Source organism: Falco cherrug, chromosome 2, assembly GCF_023634085.1.
Source record: "Falco cherrug isolate bFalChe1 chromosome 2, bFalChe1.pri, whole genome shotgun sequence".
In the NCBI taxonomy this organism is placed as follows: domain Eukaryota; kingdom Metazoa; phylum Chordata; class Aves; order Falconiformes; family Falconidae; genus Falco; species Falco cherrug.
Window position 1 is genome coordinate 110817513 of NC_073698.1, and position 21151 is coordinate 110838663.

Sequence of the window (21151 nt, forward strand, 5' to 3'; positions counted from 1 at the left end):
TTATGAAAAATCTAGTCAGCAATATAAGCATTCTCAGAACTTTCTCAGTGGTCAGCCTTAATTCATTACCTTTTTACATTTTATTCTGTTGTGCTTGTGAACATATACACACAAATATATGCACATACATACAGAAATAATGGGAAATAGGTGTACACATACACATATATAAAGAATGGGAAAAACAACATTTTTAAATTGTTACTTGTGATAAGTGATTATGATTTGAAGAGTAATTTGAAAAGGTAAATTTTTTATTAGTCACCATCTCAGCTAACAGAAATTGTACGTAAGGATATGCCTCCCACTTCAACTGAAGTGATTTGTGGGAAAGTCTTTATATGCTATTCATACCACTTCAGGACTGGAAATTCTTGATGTGAACAGAGTAGTTCTGTTACATTTTGCAAAGTTTTTCTGTAAACTGAGGAGGAGAAAGCCAGCTGGCAAACACATAATTTGCTCTAATTTGTGTTTATGGAGTTAGGGAAATGATATTAAGAAAACAATGCAAGATTCAGTTTCTACAGAGCTTTAAATCACAAAGCAAGCATGAAGATGGAGTTTCTCAGACATGAAAATACAGCAAATTATGATTAAAACATCATTAAAAATGACTATTCAAAAGCATATTAGAATGTTTTCATGCATGTTGGCAAGGAATGTTGCGTGCCAAAAGAGTGCATGCAAATTTAAATGTAACGTCAAAAGAGAAAAAGATCAGTTAACATTATCAGTCATAATCAACTCATAACATTGTAATCTCTACTGTATTCATAAAAAGGCTAATTTCAGAAAACAAAATTTTAAAAAACCCACCCATCCCCCCAAATACTCTTGGAATAAGCACTGCATTTCAAAAGTTATTCAGACAAAAATAGAATAAAACACACCCCCAAAAACAACCTTACTTACCATAAGTGAATTAGGTCGATAATTGTGAGGATATTCTTCAGAGAAGTATTCTGTACTGTGGTCCAGCCTTTGATGTCCTCCATATTCTGCAGCATCAGAATCCAGAAGGATTTTATACTTAGAAACAACCATTAAGGAATATGCCAAATTACTGTTAAATGGGAAATAAAGAAAAAAACCCAAAACAACAAACTAGAAGAAGAAGAACTGCTGCAACATAAGTCATGCTAATATACTCAATATAAAGCACAAATAACAACGAAAAAAAAAAATCTAAGAAAACTTAGAGTGGAAAGAACATACCGAATATACAGAAGCTGTGTCATTTTGTCCTGAAAAATTCATCGTAGCATAGTGACTCCTAGTAAAGAAAGTACCTTCCAGTCTCTTCTGGAATATTCCACGAATGTTAAGTTTACAGTATTACGGTAGATATGCATAGCACTTTTTGTGATGAACTAGACTAAAAATGTACCATTAAACAAAATTAGTGGATTTGAACTGCATTTAAGAAGTTACATAATTGTGACAGTCAAAAGCAATCTGTGTTTAGCACTATTTTACAGTCTGTCATAGCCTGATTAAGCGTTAATGAGAAAAGCACAAAATTTTACAGAAGAAAAGCCCACAACTTTTGAGAGTTTTTCAGAAAGGTTTGAATATTATAGCACAGAGGAACAAAAGAAAGCTTCTATTTAAAAGACCACCTTTTAAGAGACAAACATTCTGACTTCAGTTGTTAAATGGGGTGAGTTATTTAAAAAAGTGTAATGAGCTGGAATACCTGTACAGATACTCAAAAGGATTCAAACAGATTTAGCAAAAAATAAGATAAAAAAACAGCTGAAAGAAGAAAATTGAAATATGTAAGGAAATAAATGGGTAACTAAAGAGCTAACACATTTGAAAATCAGTTTCTTCTTACGTGGGACAACAAAAAATAGAATGTTTTAATTTTTATGATTATTTCAGTACTTTTGAATTTCTTCTTTGACATAATTAAAACATCCCTCTCCCTCCTGAAGTTACAACCTAAAGCCTCACTCTCCACTCCCCACCACCCAAAACATAGAGGGAAGTAACAGTGCTCTACAATCCACAATCTGACTCCCTAATTTCACACCATGGAAGAACCTTGTTCTGCTAGAACTTGTATTTATGAGGATTAGGGAAGAGTGAAGCAACACTCTTTCAAGTCAGTCGTTCTTAAACTTTGCTTGGGTTTTTGTGTTTGCTCAACCTTTTGAGAACAGGCCTGCTCAAAAACCTAAGGATTTTGGTATTAACAGAATTGTTTTTAAGTCTTTTTACACTACTCTCTATCAGATGAGTTTAGGAAATTTCCCAACCACTAGTCTTACTGACTTAAATCTCTAGCAACAAGAAACACTGGAGCATGACATAATACAAAAAGTACCCTAAAAGTAACTAAATTTACTGAGATATTTCAGTCTAGAAAATTGCACAGCTTTTGCTGACAGAAAGCAAAGAAGAAGAAAAATAGATGTACATGAGGAAAAAAAGCAAAGCTGTCAATTAGCTACTGCATCACTAATGTTAAGTAATCCCTCCCCCACAAGTATATGCAGGAAAATGAGAAAAAGGTTCAGAACTGCCAAGTTAGTTGTTGATTTGTAGAGGGCAGGTGCCGAAAGGGAGAAAAAGCAGATCACCACATTCTGTGGAAAAATCTTCATGTTTATTACATACGTTAAAAAAAAAAAACCCACAAAAAAACCCCTGGGAAAATTAAACTTTCCCAGCTTTAGTCCTCAACGTCCTATATATGCACTACATATATACCTCCCTGCCCCCTTTATTTTATAAACACATTCAAATTACTATTCATTTGTTGTCAGAAACTACAACTTCTAGTTACTCTCTCCGACGCCCTTTCAAACCTAGTATCAGCAATGGCTGCTACTACTCCACTGTGTATTTTATTAACATGACGGGAATGTCTCCTGCAACCAAGCATTTCACTCTTTGCCTCTGTGATCTACACAATACATTAAATTTAAGAATGTATCAATGTTACTTAAAGCCCTGACATTTCTAATGATTCCCTCAGAACTATTTACAGCAAATGCAATTGTTATGGATATGCTAATTTTAAAACAATTTATCCCATTTCCTTAATCCCAGCTATAAAAGTATGTCTGGCAGTGCGCTCTAGCAATACAAAGTTAGTATCACTGCCTCTCCACACCTCACAACACAGCTTATCTGGCATAAATACTGTTAACCAGATCCTGAATAATGGGCTCAAAAAGAATTTTAAGATCTTCAGAAATTATATATGTCTCGGGAAAAAATAACTAGTTCGGTATACAAGCCCATCTGCCTTCCAACTCAAACCTCACAGAAAAGCTGCTTTTCACATTTCAGATTTTTACGAGCATCGAGGCTTTTGAAGACTACTTTCACGAAAACATTAAACAGTTGTGCATTTTAATTAAGCACAGAATAGAAGTATTTTCTTTGCAGTGGTCCCTCTTGTTTCAGTGACAGAATGCTGGAAATACTAACCTGTACTCTGAGACAAAAAAAGCCCAATTTCTGCTCAGTTTGATGCTCTGACTGAATTTCCCAACCGCTACAGTGGAGGAGAGTAGCAAAAGCCATGAACACTTGCATAGACAGAGCTGGAAATGGAAAGGCTGTCATTATCTACCACATTAACTACTGAATTACTATGCTTTTATGATGTTTTGAAATACATATTTTAACACAATTTTTTATTTTATCTCATGCATTTTAATGATGCATAAAACACCACTAAGTAAATGCAAATCATAAAATAAGATAATTTGTATTTTGTTCCTCAAACCTGACTACTTATAAAAGAATCCAAGTGCTATTTGTGAGGGTGATGGTCCAGCATAATTAAAAGCTTTGCAGAACAGGTAAGAACTTCGACTGATGCGTTGTAAAATAATGTAAGGATTATTGAGTATTTATAAAGAAACTGCTCTTTTCTATATGGTCTGGTTTGACTCACATAAACATCTATCACAAATCAAATACATTTAAATAACATTAAGTATATCGGGTCCTCTGTTTTAGCAGCTAGCATAGAAGGAGCATACATCTGAATGATCTTCAATATTGTAATAAATGGATTCTCAGAGGTCAGGCTGAATAAACTGACAAAGCGATGTAGAATAACTCACGCTAGCATTTAACAGCTGAATATACAAGACTTTCCAACTTTGCTCATTAAAAAAAGTCACTAAGTCAATAATGTAGAAGACTTGAAATTACTGAGGAGCAACCCTTATGAAGTGTGGATTAGCAACCTATCATTAACGCACCAAATTTCCTTGCACTATTTTGATTTAGAAAATTAAACACAAAAATAGCTTCTCCGGTTTGGTTCACGGTTCTCATTTGTTTTCTTGTGGGTTTGGTTTTTCTGGTTTGGTTTTGTGTGGTGGTTTTTTTTTTTTTTTTTTTTTTTAAACATTTATTCATCTTTAAGAACTTTTCTGATAGAAAAAACACACAAAGCTGCTATTCAGATAAGCCACTGCTAAGAATTTGCAAGTTAATGAGAGAAGAGAGCTCACCTAAGCAATAAAGGTGACCTTCACTTACCACAGGATTTTAGCCACAGAAGGGTAAGGCACAGTATTCAAGAGCAAGCCTAAAGGAGAGAACACAAAGATCCCGTCATAGGATGGGATCAACTCAGACTGGAAGGCACCTCTGGAAGCCAGCTACAGGCTCAGACCAGATTGCTCAGGGCTTCATCCAGTAAGCTCTTGAAAACATCCAAAGATGGAGCCTGCACAACTTCTCTGGGCAACCTGTTCCAACACTTGCTTGATGTCAGCACCGTGGACAACTTTCCCTTAGGAAAGACAAGATCTCTGCTATTAGACTTGTAGCTAGGAAAGTCGTACCTAGATTGCAATAATCCCCATCCTGACTGGGTACTCCAGATTTTCACTGGTAGTTACCGGCACCATGATCTACATTTTCTCCCACGTGTCTTTTGCTATTGAGAGTATGCTATTCATTGCTTGTTTCTCAGAAGTATGTAAAAAAAAAAAACCTGTTGGAAAAAGTGTCCAGATGGAGAGCTCACCAGGATGACAATGAAGATGACATATGATTTTCATGTACAAAGGCACTAGCTGGCTTGAGAAGTCAAAGGCAACAGTAATGAGCCAGGGCCAAAGGAATATATTCACCCTACAGAAAGCAAGAACAGATAAGCTGTCCTGACAGCAATTTTCACTGACAAAATACTACCTGTAAAATAGAAGAAGAGGTCCTGGCAACAAACAAAGACAAGAAACAAAATGAGAAAAAGGAAAGCCAAGCACACCAACAGCTGTAGAACTGACACTCATTATTCTTAAGATGGATCGAAAAAAGGGAAAGGATACCAAAGACCAGCAATTTCTTGAAGAAATCAATTTTGTAAAAAGCAAGCTATGGACATAAGCATATTTATGATTATTTATATGCATTCAGAACAAGAAATACAGCCACAGGTCAATATGGCTAATTAATAAACTTTTCATTCACCTCATATCCTAAAAATGAAGTCTAATGAAAGTGGAAACTAGATTTTCAAGCCAGGCATAAAAGAATACAAAGACAATAATGCAGAAACTAAAGGGACAAAATATATGCTATTAAAACACAGTAAGGCAAACAAGAACTCAGTCATTAAATGCACCATAAACACAGGGAAGATGAAGGGAAGTACAGCTGCAAGGAGGCCTGTAAAGAGCTTGAAGTGGTTAGGCCCTTCTGTTTTCAATAATTTTTGAATTTCACTGAGAAAACTAGCATAATTAATTTCCAGATGAAGGGTGCCTCTGTTCCTACTCTCCGCACACTCCTCATTTTGGAGAAGACTAAGGGGTCAACCTACAACTGAGAAAAAGCATATTAGAGAGTATTTGGCTTAATTTTCTAATTAAACACCTCAGCCTGATGAACTTGAGCTCACGATATTTAGAAGATAGTTTAAGTCATTTAGCACTCAACTCATGGCACAGTACTGGGGAGGAAGGGGGTACTATTGTCTTTTTGCTTCAGCCAAATATGGATGCTTTCTGCTTAAACCAAATATAAATTTAGACACGTGTAAATCCATATTGCCTTGTAATCACGAATGTTGATTTACTTCCGTGCCAAGATAACAAGCTTTGTATAAGAAAGGGGTGGTGGTGGATATACATATATAGCTTAATTGTAGTGGGACTTCCAACGCTTCATAAAAAATGTTTTTTTTAAAAAAATAATGGTGTGGGTTCTTATGGAAGGGAAAAGGAGTTATCTCTGAAATCTCTAAGCCTCTTTCCTGTTCTTTCTCCCTCCTTTCATCCATTTTAACTTTGAATAGAGGAAAGGTTTTCATATTGAAGTTTTACTGCAGACAGGCCTCTAGAACCAAATACTACCCCACAGAAGGGTCTAGTCAGTTAAAAAATAAAAAAAATGGGAACTTAATGGTTCCCCTGTTAACATTCAAACTTTTACCTACAATCAGAGAACTAGAGAGAGCTGACCTAGGACTGGATTATTCACCTATCTTAAAACTGAAGCAAATTAGGCAGAAATAATTTGCTAGCTCAAGCTGCCTGTTTCTCATGAAAAGGCTTCTGAAAGAGCATAATTTATGAAGTAAATTCCAGCATGAGCATAGAGATGTTTTCCTTTTTCTTTTGTACAATGAAACAGAAATTGGCAATAGCATATGCCACAGTAAGAGTTACGCAGGCTCACAGTGCTGGAAACTTGTGCCTTTTGCTATGCAGACTGAAGACGGATACCCACATTAGTATGCTGTATTTCTTATCGGCGCCTATTAACCTTAACCTATCAACTACCTTGGTAGAATGTAGCATTTGGCGGATGCTGAATTAAGTCCTTTGTCTCCAGGTGCCAGACACCCCCTGAATTCTAACAGGCAGGGACAGTTACACAACCACACTTCAAAGCAGCCTGCAAAGCGGTGGCTCTGCCTTCAGCGATCGCCCGCCACTGACTCATCCAAGTGACCTTATTTGCTCATTAGAAGCTCTAGGTGCAGGTTGCAAATGTCAGAGAGCCTGAATTGATGTGGGGTTTTTTTCTTTCTTCCTTTTTTTTTTTTTCCCCAAAAGTACACTTTTGCAGCATTTTGATGACAATATTTGTAATACCTCAGGTCTCACCCAGGTATTTGCTTATGGACACTCTGACTTCAAATATATTTATGCACTCTAAATTCATACCAACAATAAGTGTACCACTCCAGCATTCATTCACTCCAGCATTGCAATGCTTTGGTGTGTCACACTATGTAAAAATGGCAACATTTGTAACAAAGTAACTATTTTTTTCCATTATTTTTTTCCTGCTTGCACTTTAGCAGTATATGGTAACATGAAGTGTCAAGATACAAATACAGATAAGCTATGTATTGCTCAATAACATTTACGGACCTTTAGGCTCACATAAATTTAAGGTCTCAGTCCTTGAATAGCTCACATTAGGGTGCATCATCTCAGGAGAACAAGATGTAGACCGGAGCAACCCAATGTCAAGGAAAGTAAGTTAGAGAGAAGTCTGTAGCGTAAAAGGGAAGAAAAACTGACTCCGACTCCAAGCCAGCTGAAACTTTTCATATAGCTACGACTGTCCCCCTGTTAAGAAAAAGACCTTCCAAACCACGTGGGACCAGAAGGACTGTAACGCCTACTGACTGCCACCTCTCTTATGAAAGTACAATAAGGTTTGCTATGCGAGCAGCCTACAAATAAAGAACAGCTGAAAGCAGAATGATATTTTCAGTGACATCAGAACAGAGGACTGCCTACAAAAATGTAAGCTGGAGAGGCAGGAATCTTTATCTCTTACCATACCTGGTAACATATCTGAGAAGATACACATGACAGCAGCTTAGTGATATATATTACTATAATATACTGATAGGCCAAAGCCATCCACTTAATAAAGGCAAATTTAATGACGTGTTACATGCACTAATTAAACTAATTCAATCCACTAAAACTTAAACTTAGGTTGTGAAAGAATCATCACATTTCCCACAATTCCCAATACGATTCAAATAAATGTTTCATTAAAAATAATTTAATCAACATATTATAGCAATCTGCTCTTCAGGCTTATTCAGTAACCGCCTCAGAGTATCAAATTAAATTCTCAAAAAAAACCCCAAACAATAATAATACACTCTTGCTTTTAAGTACTTCTGCTTCATGTTTAAGTTCCAAAGGGATTGTAAGGAATTCCTTTTAAAGTGGAGAAGTTGTTCTGAAAACTTAATGTCACATGTGACCGTATTTCCTAGTTATAGCTCACATGTGACCGTATTGTCTAATTATAGGACACTTTTTTTTATTACTATTATTTTATTTTAAATCTGTATTGGGTCTGGCTGAGCCCCACAGCAGCCCTCGCCGTGCTGTGCTTGTACCGGTACCCAGAGAGGTGGTGATAACACACCCGTGTTTTGGCTGCTGCTGGGCAGCGCTCGCACAGCACCAGGGCTGTCTCTCCAGCATCCCCCCCTGCCACCAGTGGGCTGGGGGTGGGCAGGACCTTGTGGGGGGACACAGCCAGGACAGCTGACCCAAAGTGACCAAAAGGATATTCCATACCATATGACGTCTGCTCAGCAATAGAAGCCAAGAGAGAGGAGGAAGAAGGAGGGGGCATTCGTTACTTACGATGTTTGTCTTCCAGAGCAAGAGCTACGCATACTGAAGCCCAGCTTCCTGGGAAGCAGCTGAGCATCACCTCCTGATGGGAAGTAGGGAATAACATCTTTTGTTTTCCTTTGTTTCTCCAGGTGTGACTTTTTGCTATTGCTTCAGCTGCCTTTATCTTAACCCACAAATGTTTTTTTTTCAATCTCGTTTTCTCCCCCCACGTTCTGCTGAGGAAGGGAGTGATATAGCAGCTTGGTGGGCAACTGGCATCCAGCCCAAGATCAACCCACCGCAAAATCTCAGATTAAAAGGTTCTATTATAAAACTATACATAAAATTCATGGCTCTAATTGCAGTACAAGAGTCAGAAAGAAAGTTAGTCAACATTAAAACACTCCATGTATTTAAAGAAAATAGATACTAAACCTCAGCCTTCTGGATGTTGGCAGGGAAGAAGAAAGAATGCTGACAGCAAGAATAGGAGGGCAATGTGGTTATTAAATTCGGGGTATGTTTCACTTGAAAAATGATACTATAAACAGTTCTTTGTTGCTTCTATAATACAAATGTGTGACTACTCTAGAAGACTGAGCAGCAATAAGGAAACTGTGATTATTTTTGTTTGCCTGATGCAAAGTACTGTTCAAGTCAGCCATTCTTAAATAATAGGTTAGAAATCTCAGCCAAGAGAGACTTAGCATGTTTAAAAGAAATGAACACACATAAGTTACATCTCTTGTGGTTAGGTGGAGTATAAAATGGACTTCTATAGACTTGTGTTGATACACTTAGCCAAAACCTCGTTGAAGTACCAAAACAAACCCCAATCTCTGTCATGTTCTGGAAATCATGCTATCCTTTTGCACTGTTTCACTTTCACTAGTCTTAGGAAGATTACAGAAACAGCGAAGGTTAGCCCCTGTTTACTGCTAACAGCTTATGTAGCTACCAACACTACACAAACTAAGTAGATCAAAATCTGAATAGCACTGTCACCCACATGTTAATTTTTCCTTTTGATCTTGCAACCAGAGGAGAATTGAATATAATGCAGAATGTTTAGAGTGTGCTGCTACAAAAAGAATAAAACATATTACACACGGACTCCTCACCTTTGAGGAGCAAGGCAGTTTTAGTTCCTCTTTCATCACATGCTACAATACCTGAAACGTGCTGTCACTTTAGACCATGCATACGGTTCGTTACCACTACCCAGCTAAGCAAAGGATGCTTCGGGAACTGCTGTAACAATTCTGCTTTTGAGGTCAGTTTCAGAGAAGTGTTTTAGTGACCAACTGCATCTTCTCCATTCTAATGACAAAGTACTAGGTATGTCTAGTTTAGTTAAGCTGACGTTCCCTGAAAATAAGCAATTATGATGACAAGTGTATAAGCGCATCCTATATCAGCTATCACTAAGATGTCAGCAGTCCTCTAACAGACTCGGTGGTACCTTCACAACGCCAGAAGCAAACATTTACACAGAGGAATGGGACAACGGACAGATTCTGTCTTCATTACCAACAAAAAAAATACTGAGAATGCAACTGGTAGTTACAGTACTGCTTAGCTTTCTCCTAGACAGAAGTGAAAAATTTAGGTATGTTCAAGGTGTTTATAGCCATCTTACTGTCCAAGGACTTCACTAGCAACAGGCACTAAACAGAAGTGAGATGTTTATGCTGTAGGCACCAGGGTATGTCATCTTTTTTTATGAACTTCCTTTAGAAAAGAAGTTCCAATGCTTAATCCATGTTATGACTTTGGATAAGTACACAGTGACCTTTTTAATATAAATAATAAATAAGCTTTGCAGATAAAATGAGATCTTAACATAACTGAGACGTATTTCAAAGGCCAAAGAGAAAAGCAACCCCCCCCCAACACTTACAAGCCAAATCAAAAGGTTTCGACCTAAGTTAAACTTGCTTTTTCATTTTCCCTCCGTTGTTATTTTCTCCTTTTTATGCATAACAGCTAAAGAAGAAATATGATTTTTATATCATCAACAGAAACCACAGCAACTTCCTACATTTTGTTTCAGGGAAGTCTGATGAAGATACATTAAATCTGCTTTTATAAGCTAAAACTACAGATTTGGGGTAGACAAAAGTATTTGCTAAAAACAAACAGACCCAATTCTAGCAGTGTCTTCATGAGATTATTTTTTTCCATCTGAAAGGACTTTTTTTTATTCTCCTGGCATGGGAAACACTGCTATGTTCACCTTGAGGGACAACATTGCGAAACACTGCAGGTTTTGAAACCTGAAGATCATTTCAGGCCAGCTCTGTGAACCAGAACTTGCACAGTCTTTTGCAATATGTCTGCCTTAGTATATGTATTATTCAGAATGATTTGCATCTTCAGAATCTGAGATACTGGAAGCAAGAGAAGGTTCCTACCTTCAGACTTAAAAATCCAAGGTTAAATCAGGCTGAGAGCCAGCTGGCAACAGTTCCCTCCCAGAGGGTTTTCAGGAATTTCCCCTGGTTCGCGCACTAAACCCCCCCCAGAATAAAATGAATAGGGGAAGGCTGTAGAAAAGGTGATTTATGGGAAGAGTCTATATTTGCAATTCCCAAGTGAGTACACTAAATTAAAAGAACTACCTCCTCTCAGAGTTGCAAACAGTACAGTACCATAAAAGGGGACAGATGCTTCCTTAACCAAATGAACAAGGCTCTCAGCAGAGGTGAAGGTACACTATGTTTCACACAGAAGAGCAGCAGCATTTAAAGCCCTCCGTTACCACCAAAGGCAGCTGAGCATATCACACATGGAGGACAGAGAACCACGAAATCCACTGTTTGCTTGGGGAAGGAGAGGTTAGTCAGATGAAACCTGAACAAATGCAAACACACTGTTGGTAACTGGCAGTTTCATTAGCTATAAAAACTTTAGGTTAGTGAATGAAAAGCTAATCTGGATCTTTATGCTTTAATAAGGGCCTTTCAAATTTAAACTCTCTATAAGTTATGATGTAAATAAAATTATACTGCACACACTTAAAAGACAAGGATGTGTATTGACACTAACATATTAAAATATGATATAAACTGCAAATATGAAATATCATCTGTATGCTTTGTTTATATCACATTGGGAACACGCGTGAGCTGTTGTTTAATCTCACCTTAGCTTTAATTGCCAAGGAGTAGAATTTTTGTAGCAATGTGTGCAGGGCACTTACCCAGAAAACCCAATGCCTAGGTACCCAATTAATTTAGCAGAAACCAGAAAATGAACTTAGGAAAACAGCCTCATATATAATCTTAATTAAATACAAGCCTGATTAAGATGTGCTATGGAAAAGAGAAAAAAGTGATAGAAAAGTTAATGAGTGAGATTTAAAAAAAAATATTTCTTAGGCATTTCTGATAATTGAACCTCTAGCATCTTTGAAAAAGAAAGGCAGAGCGCAAACAACAAAATGTGGACTGGATTTAATTGTATCTGTATAAGTATCAGAGCAGAAAAGTCACACCAATTCTGTTATGTGTAGTCCTTAACACTGAACGTACACCTTTTCCATCTCCAGAACTCAAGGAATTCCATGCAAGACAGATGAAGTGTAGTAGCAGCAACTTAAACAGGTGGATACCTGAAGGCTATGTCAATCAAGCATCAGTATATGTCACAACACCAGATCAAAATTTTACGACTCCAATTTAGTACCCCGTTCTACCTTTGTCAGGAGTTGCAGTAGCAGCACAGAGGTAGCAGCAGAAAGCACTGAAGAAGGTGTGATGGACTTGAATGTTTCTAAACCAGAATCCTGCAGGTCCTGAGACCCCGTAGGTCAGTTCAATGGTGCTCAGGAGTTAGTTAATACACTGAACTAAGGCAGCTGAAATAGGGCAGTAGTTTCCTGAAATTGCTGGTAAATAAAAAGAGAGTTGTTAAAAACTGGAACTGCAGTGCCTTAAACTGACACAGCCAGATTCACTAGATTGTTTGTCAAAGGATTTGAAACAAACTGAATTTGGGCAAATTAAATTCCTCTGGCAAGTTGGCTTTTTTTTTTTTTTTTTTAATCTCCCACAATTCTACGAATTTGGACACAAATGCAAAGCCAGCCAATGACTCAAGAGTAATCACTCACTGCTCAGCTGAGCTAAGAGCACATTCTTGGTCCACCCAGTTGTAGAGCAGAAATTGTACGACTGTCCCAATGAAGGTTTAAGCTAATGAATTTTCCTGTGTGACTGCGTGTGCAGCCTCATCTTACCGTGGTCTCTTCTGTAGTTCATTTCAGGAGTAGGAGTCACTTGCTTTTTCATGCCTCAACATATTCCAAAAAACAAGGCGTTACAAGGAAAACTTAATACGTAGTCTTTCAGTTGGGATTTTACTTTTGGGTTCTACAAAATGACCTCTTATGAAGAAGGCAAATTTCTAAATTAGTTTTTGATGTACAACTAGAGAATTAAAGCAAGATTATACTGATGATGAGTAAGTGGTTTCTTACCTTGTAACTACAGTTTGCATTCATATTAGAAAACAGAAAAAAAATCAGTTTTCGACTTCTAAAACTTTTCTGTACAAACAAACAGCAATTAAAAGGATATTTTCCTGGAGTTTCAATACCCACTCTGTAGTCCACATAACTTTGATATGGATGGAAGTTGAAAATAAAAATGAGACCTGCTCTCTCAAATGCTATGACCTTATTGGATTCATGCTTTTCACTCACAAAGGCCTAAGAAAGAAAGGGAAGAAAAAAAACCCCAATACAATATTTTATTTCTAACTGAATTAAAAAAAAAAAAAAAAAAAAAAAAAGAAAAAACCTATGGCTTCTATATCTCATTTCAAGTAAAAATGTCAAACATTCAAGCATAAGGGCATTAACACGCAAAACGAAATTGTTTACCTATGTGATGTCTTATAAAATTTTTGATTCCTAAACTATAGCTTAATTTTTATAAGGCAATATAAAATTAAAGAGGTAGGAGCACATTAGGTACAGAGCACTTGAAAAGATCTTGCTTATAGACTGGTAATATGGTCTTTTTATCACACTTTCCTCAAGCAAAAAAAAAAAGATTCCTTTCATGAACCCAAATCTTCAGTCTACTTGTTATGGGGATCTGCATCACACATACTGTTAGTAATTAGAAAATGAAGCACTGGCTATGTTTTTTTGTTTGTTTTGTGAAATCTATGTGAGAAATAGCTTTGATAAGCCACATTAAATTGCTGTACATACCACCTTTGTTCTATTTGCTAAAGCCATGAATAACAAGACATCCATTTTAAAAAAATTCTTTAAAGTGAATTATGGCTAGCGTGACATAATTAAATACTGAGAAATTATAATAATTGAGTTGCTTTGATAAAAAGTATAATGCAATATTTGGGTTAAACCAGGCAAATACAAAAGTGACAGTCTGAAGACCAGGAGACTATAGTCTCCTATATATAACTAGGAGTGTTTTCTCAGTAACAGAAATTATTTATATAAAGTAAATAGTCAGAACAATTTACACTTTCCCAAGGCAATCCTTGGATTGGATTACAGACAATTTTATAGTTTGCTTTATCCAATCTACAGTTACTAACTAAAAATAGCAAAAATAACAGGAAAAGAGCTTGCTATGAAGCTAAAAGGAGACTTTCAGATTTCTATTATCTATGGAACATATTTCAGTGACATGTTTTGACAACTTGAAATATACGGTGGGGCATTACTCAGTGCATAATAAAGTGCTGTTTAAGATTTCTGCATGCAAATTTGGTATTGTTGTTATTCTGAACATGTACCCAACTGGTGACTAAAAACTTATCATTTAGTATATACAGCTTACCGGGGGAGATGCAAGCCAGCCAAATCTTTCCTCCAATTTATTCATATCTCTATCAAATGCGTTTAGGAATCTATAGCGGAGAAGATGATCCTCAGTAAGATTAAACTGTCTTCTGGCATAGTGGTAGCTCTCATTATTTCCTTTTCTGGGGAAGTCAAGCCATTCTGGATGTCCAAATTCGTTGCCTGTATTTAAAAATATTAAGGATCTGTGAAATCACGTGCTAAAAATACACTACAATTGCAGAAGTAGAAAGGAAATATACGTTACAAGTTTTAAATTCCAAAGAACAGTTCTCCATATATAAATTGCCATTTTATTATTAAGATGTCTTTCGGAATTTTCATGCTTGTTAACAGGTTTGTTTGGCCAATAAAACTACCTGAGCAAAAATATCCATGCACTCCAGGGGAAGTATAAAGTGGTGAAAGAATTATAAACTCTGTGCTAGCATGCCATGATTAAAATTTTCTCATTCCCATCCCTTAATAAGGGCAACAGAAATTCAGTCAACCATGATACAAATTTTAGAGTCACCATGAAACTTAAAAACGTCACTTTAACAGTAGAAATCCATTGTTTTAAGCACTTAGCAGAAAGCAGCGCTACCATTGACATAACCACAGAGACAGAAACCTCCCATTGTATCAATTAAACTTCAAACAATCAGAAGACCAGTTGGAAGCACTGTAACAACTTTCTTTTTACTTTTTATCCTGGCTATAAATACTGTTGCCATTGTTTCCAGTGGTATAAAAATAACTGCTAAAAAGATGACTTGAACTGTGGTTCCTCACACCCTAGAAAAACTCAAAAAGACCTCTTTTTTTCAGGTAGCAGGATAAGTTATAGAGAGCAAAGCACAATGCTTAACGAGGACACATTCAGGATTTCATATCCAAAACAAGTGACTTAAGGGGCGGGACGACGCAGGGATCTAACAGGGTGCATCAATTCAGCAACCTGGCAAGGGCAGCTCCTTTTCCAAACGCAACACTCAGTGTCACAAGCACCAGAGACACCTTTCAGGCTGGGGTGAATCTCGCTTGGACACTGAGCTCCTCTGCGTGCCCACCAGTTCAGGTCCCTTTGAGCGTGTGTAAACACCGTTGCATTTCCTACAGCAGTAATGCTTCACAAGTTTGCCGGTCCTGATTTCTAGCCCACACAACTACTGAATAGACTTCACTTTAAGACAAGGAATAGGTTTATTCAGACTTAGATCACGCTTCATTAAAAGAGACGGGAAAAAAGTTGTAATTTAATCAAGAAAAAGCTTAGCTTCTCTTCTGTAGAATCTCTGAAGCAAACCTCAGCTGTCAAGGGTAAAGATTCCCAGCAACACCTCATTTGGGACTCACTATTTTGAATTATTCATGTATCCAAGGTTTTCTTATTTTATATACTGTCATTATTACAGTTTGAGACAAATCCAAATGGACTTAATGGCTCTAACTTGTGCTATAACCTGCTGCCTAGCAAGCTCTCAGGCATTTTGGGCTATTCATGTTACACAGGATTAAGATGTCTAAAGTACCTTGAAAGTTAAACACACATTTCAAAGCCTATGATAGCCGATTCCTCACAAACATTGCCGAGATTACGGATATCACCTACTCACCATAAAACTGAGGCAACAAATGGTCCACCTGGAAATAGGTATGGAAAGCAATATGATCAAATTTAAGAGGGCTTCTACTTTTTTTTTTTTTTTTAAAAAAAAAAAAAAAAAAAAAAAAGACTCAAACACTTCTACAAGCAGTTCCTCAAGTTTTGTCAATAAACTGGAGTTCTGTGGGCAGACGAGGGGCAGGGAGGCTGAGAGAAGACGAACGTGTCCTGGATGGGTACCCGTGTGTGCAGCCTCCATCGCTGTCTCGCACAGCCTGCGCTGCCTGCAAGGCCTGGAGGATACGGTCAGCAGTGACCGCTATGAATTTAGATTTTCCAAGTGATTTTTATGTATTTCCATGCTTCACAGGAACAATGAACAGAGAACAAAGGAGAAAGGCTGCATATATACTTAGGAGAATCCTTCACAGCAGTATCTGTTTTGTAAACGAACTGACAAGTTGTAAATTAAATTTCCCATTCAGAAGCTAAACCTCTAGATTTCATATTCAGCTCGAAAGCAGAGACAAATATAAAAGAATCAGAATCACAGCAGGACTTTGAAAATGACCTTGGAATAATGCTGGACTGAGCTCTTAAACTGCGCTAACAATGTGGTATGGGAAACGAGGAAAGATATTGCTACAAAACAGACACTGTACCTAACCAAATTCAATATTCTCTTAAGAGCCGGGCAAGGTATTACCTTCTTTCATGATCTGCGCGCTATTGATAGACTACACCAGGTAGCTCAGTTAAAGATAGAAAAAAAACCACCAGAAAGTCAGAGATTATATGTATCTTGAAAAGATAGCCAAGGAAATTGTACCTATTTGTTCAAGAAAAACATAAAAATGGAGGAAATAAGAAATAGAAGAGAGTGAATAAACTAAACTAGCCCATCATTTCAATAGCATATTTCACTGTAAGCAGAGCACATCTCCATGTTTATACCATACACCGACGCGCCCGCCTCCACTCACTTTGCCTATTTCCCCACCACAGTAACTATAGTGCTGTTGGAATGCTGTGGTTTTGTTTTTTTTTAAAGAACAATATAAGTGCAGCAAAATGCAGAAAACCAGTATTAATTTCCTAACCATTACTAATGGCCACGAAGACAAAAAAAAGAGATTTAACACAATGCAGCAACTTGATAGAAGATTAAATTACTTGCTGATGTCAGAAAAACATGTTGAACATTTAAAAGTGCTCGCACTTGAAACATCTGTTTCCATGGGCACCTTCTGGACAATGTACTTGTGAGCTTTTTGTACATGTTTCTTGATTTCTTTTTATAGAAAGAAAAATAGAAGTTCATAAATTAGAGCAGAATGAATTCAAGTAGGCTTTTTGGTTATGTTTTTAATATATGGTACAGGGAAAAGTAACTCCTAAGATGCAAGCAGGCCTTCCAATAACCTCCCAAGAGTGCTTCTGCACTGGAGATGCATTAAGGCTACTCATCCTTCAATAAAAAATACATATCTGATACTATTCTTTTTTAAATTGCTATTTTCCCCTAATTTATAATGAATGAGGGGACGGTCTAGGAAAGGGAAGGTCCAGATAACTGACCAACACTTACTTCTAAAGGTAACTAATGGTACCTGCGAAGCATGCACTGTCCCCTTCCCCATATTCTACTCCATTTTTTAAAAGAATCAGCAACATTCAGTTCTTGACGACTGTGAAAGCCTCTAAGCACAGAAGTATTACTCAGATTTCTCTTCCTGTAATTAATTTTCTGTTTGATGTAAAGGTCCAAACTACAGATTGACAAGAAGCCAGCTGCTATAAATGACACAAATCAAGACAAAGGAATGAATGTGGGTGAGGCAGAGAACAAAGCTGAAATTAACTCAAATTTTGATTAAAAAACCAAAAGAAAACAACAACAACAAAAAGATCATTGAAGTGCAACGCATACTAACTTTATCTAGGAATTAATTCAAGTTTGCCATTTCCTACTTATTGCGTATATTAAACAACTTCACTATGTACGAGCCTACAAGATCACAATTTCAACAAATACCTAGTACTATAATGAAAATGTACACCACACTTGTTTATTAGAACAAGTTAGAAATGCATTTACACCACAAAGTAGTTATGTTGATGACTGCTTTGAAGCTGTGCGCCACAGGTCATTAAAGTTTTCTTGATCTCTCTTCTTCAGGCATCTGTGCTAGCAATTCTCTCTCAAAAAGTCAGGCTAAGCAGAACTGAAGGCATATTTAAAAGATGCAGCAGGCAGTGTCAAGAGATGCCTGTTATTTTGGTTTGTTTGTATTTTGAATTAAGCATGACATTAAATACTTTAAAAGCAGTTAAAGCAAGTAGTTAATTTGATACATCAAAGGTGAGAAGTTTAATTAGGTGTATAAGGCTGAACAAGTTTTTAAATGATCTAAAATACTGTAAAAAGATCCTATTTAAAGCTGATAAGCTGGAGCCTAGACACTTTGGGACAGAATTTCAACCCAAGTTGCACCTTAAAGTATTTCTATCATAGTGGAATTACAGCAAATTATGCAAGCCAGATAATCAACTTCTCCAGGAGTTGCAACCGTTTTAACTTCACTACCTTTGTGAACAATGATGACAATAAAACAATCTGCAGATTATACACAGAATCAATGTAAATCAGATGTAGACAGCATTTGGGCATTTATCATTATTTCAAAAAATAAATATTTCAAACAATTAATCCTGATTTTCCCAAGTCATGAACATTTTGGGTATTACACAATTCTGATAATTTTATTTACTCATGTTTGTACCAAAACTAGTTCTTACTATTCATACTACCAAATCCAAATAAAAATCTCCATACTGCTTTCGAATTATGAGAGAATGAGCTTCATTACAAACATTAATTTAATCTTGCCATCCATGTAACAATGCAATAAAGTGAAATTCAAAATGGACTACTCCTGAAAGACTTGGGTTAGATGACTTGGAGACCTCCGTATTTTTTTAACCTCTCTAGCACTGTTATTCAGTAACATATTGGCCCAGTAAAGACTAACCAAATCAATTCAGGTTAACAATTATGTCATAATTCCTGCATCAAACACAGGCTAGAGGAAATCTCATGCACGAGGTAATGGTGGGAAGAGAGGTACTGGTAAATCCAGGTTTGTGAGAAAAGTATTTTTCTCCCGTTTTCTGAAAATACCAGATATTGTTTCCTTCCAATCTATGGTAAGACAAAAATCAGGATAAATACCGTATTTGTTTTGAAACTCGGATCTTCCATATCTCCCACAGGAGTAGGGAGTGGACACAACCTTGCCTGTATTAAATGATCAAAGAATGCATCTCTTCTGCTGCGATACAGTCATGAAAAAACACAGGCATGTCCCTAATGTATCAGAGACATGGAAAGTAAAGAGTCCTTACAACGGTACCCTAGCTCACACCAGGGATACAGTACTCTACCCACAGGAGCTGACAAGAAGAACCAGGCCAACTACAGAATGAAATCTGGAGGAATTTCCTGGGATGTCTGACTTGTTGCTCCAAGAAAAAAAATCTCTCAGTTGATCTAGAAATGTAGTTTCTAGTCCTCCCACCAGAATAACATTGATTTTATTTACATAGCACTGCAAGAAGGCTTCTATTATAATTACTTTTACAGCCTCCCTTTTCTTCTTTAGTACTTCTCTATCTCAACTGTTACCACAGCAATCTCAATCACGACTGTTACCTTTCCCCCTCTCCCCTTACAGACGATACTTCACACATTCAGCTAACATGGAAGCCTGTACTGCATTTTCACACAGTCAGCATAGGTAGGTAGCACTTTTAAATTTCCTGCCTATCATTTTAATATCCAAGCCTTTAAATAATGAACATTCTCCTACTGAGGTTTTAAGCCTCCCTCTGCCCTGAGAAATTGTGAAGAAAATGATGGTAGTCCTCTGCAACATCATAAGGATCAAACCGCAATACTAACGGCAATTTCTTACAAATTCTATGATTACTTGTTGAAGCTCTGAATTAAAAAACAAACAAAAAAAGCCCCAAACAAACAAAAACACACATCAAGAAAACCACCCAACCAAAGGCAAATCACATTATAAAAAAAATCCTTCAACATAACCTGAAATAAATTTTCAGAATGTTATCCTTAGATATATGAACCAGCTTTTTGATAACTATATGTAGCTGTGAAACTTTCTGTGTAAGATCGTTTCATAAAAGAAGATCTGTGTGTTGGGGAATATCAGCTCTGGCAAAACCTTCATTGGGACAATATATTCTTCATCTCTTCTTTCGAGACTTTTATATTGAAAACTTAAAACTGGGTCACAGATAAACCGCTTATGGATTCAAAGAATTTGGGACCACAGGTAGGGTGTAGGAGGCTTGCTTGTTACAATCCTGGAGACTCTGCAGATGACCCTCCTCCCTTGACTTAACTGTCTAAAATTAGTTTCTATTCTTACTTTCTAAGAAATGAAAATGTAGCTTTTCAAATCATAACGATTAAAGAACAGCATAAAAAAAATTACGAACCCATGTAAACTGTGCGTATATAAACACATTCATGACAAAGCTTTTGGCAACAGAAAGTCGTACAACATAGCTCAGCAGGAAAATGTTAACTTTAGAAGCTATATTAATCTAAGTGTTTCATTACTTTTTAAACTTTTATAAAAAGGGCATTTCTGGTTACTGACCTTTTCTCCTCTGAAAGAGATACCTTTGTAGTACACATCACTTATAATAAATGCCTTTTGTCAAAGTAAACAGATCGGCCTTATTATTCCCTCAGTCATTAAGGCAAACAGGCACAGGTTAATACAAACAAATCATCCAGGAAAGCAAATATTTTGCTATCAGAGACTGTTTAAATTCAAGAGACTTCATGATTTACTATTTTTTTTAATAGAAGCTGACAAATCCTTCTGAGCCTGTGTTCTTACAAGATACTGTACTAAATTTATACTACTGTTAAAGATCCAGTACTCTTATTTTCTTATTTTAATATACCAGCCTTCTCAAATTACATCACGCTATTGCTTTTTACACAGGTTGTCAAGCCAGATAAATAGTTAATCTTTACTTGTGAGTAGATGTCATGAAGTCGTTCCTCTCTACGAGACAATCTGGGGGTTTTTTTACACATAT

The 21151-nt window shown here is 36.7% G+C and overlaps 1 protein-coding gene across 2 annotated transcripts in view; it reads right to left on the reverse strand.

Moving 5' to 3' along the window:
- Positions 1-21151, reverse strand: part of GBE1 (1,4-alpha-glucan branching enzyme 1) — a 167290-nt gene that overhangs the window by 11544 nt on the left and 134595 nt on the right. For both annotated transcript variants that reach the window (XM_055701156.1, XM_055701155.1), the window contains exons 13-15: positions 14402-14586; positions 13163-13293; positions 916-1033 (exon numbers count right to left, since the gene is read on the reverse strand). In XM_055701156.1, the coding sequence (XP_055557131.1) occupies positions 916-1033; positions 13163-13293; positions 14402-14586 (434 nt within the window). The remainder of the gene's footprint in view (positions 1-915; positions 1034-13162; positions 13294-14401; positions 14587-21151) is intronic.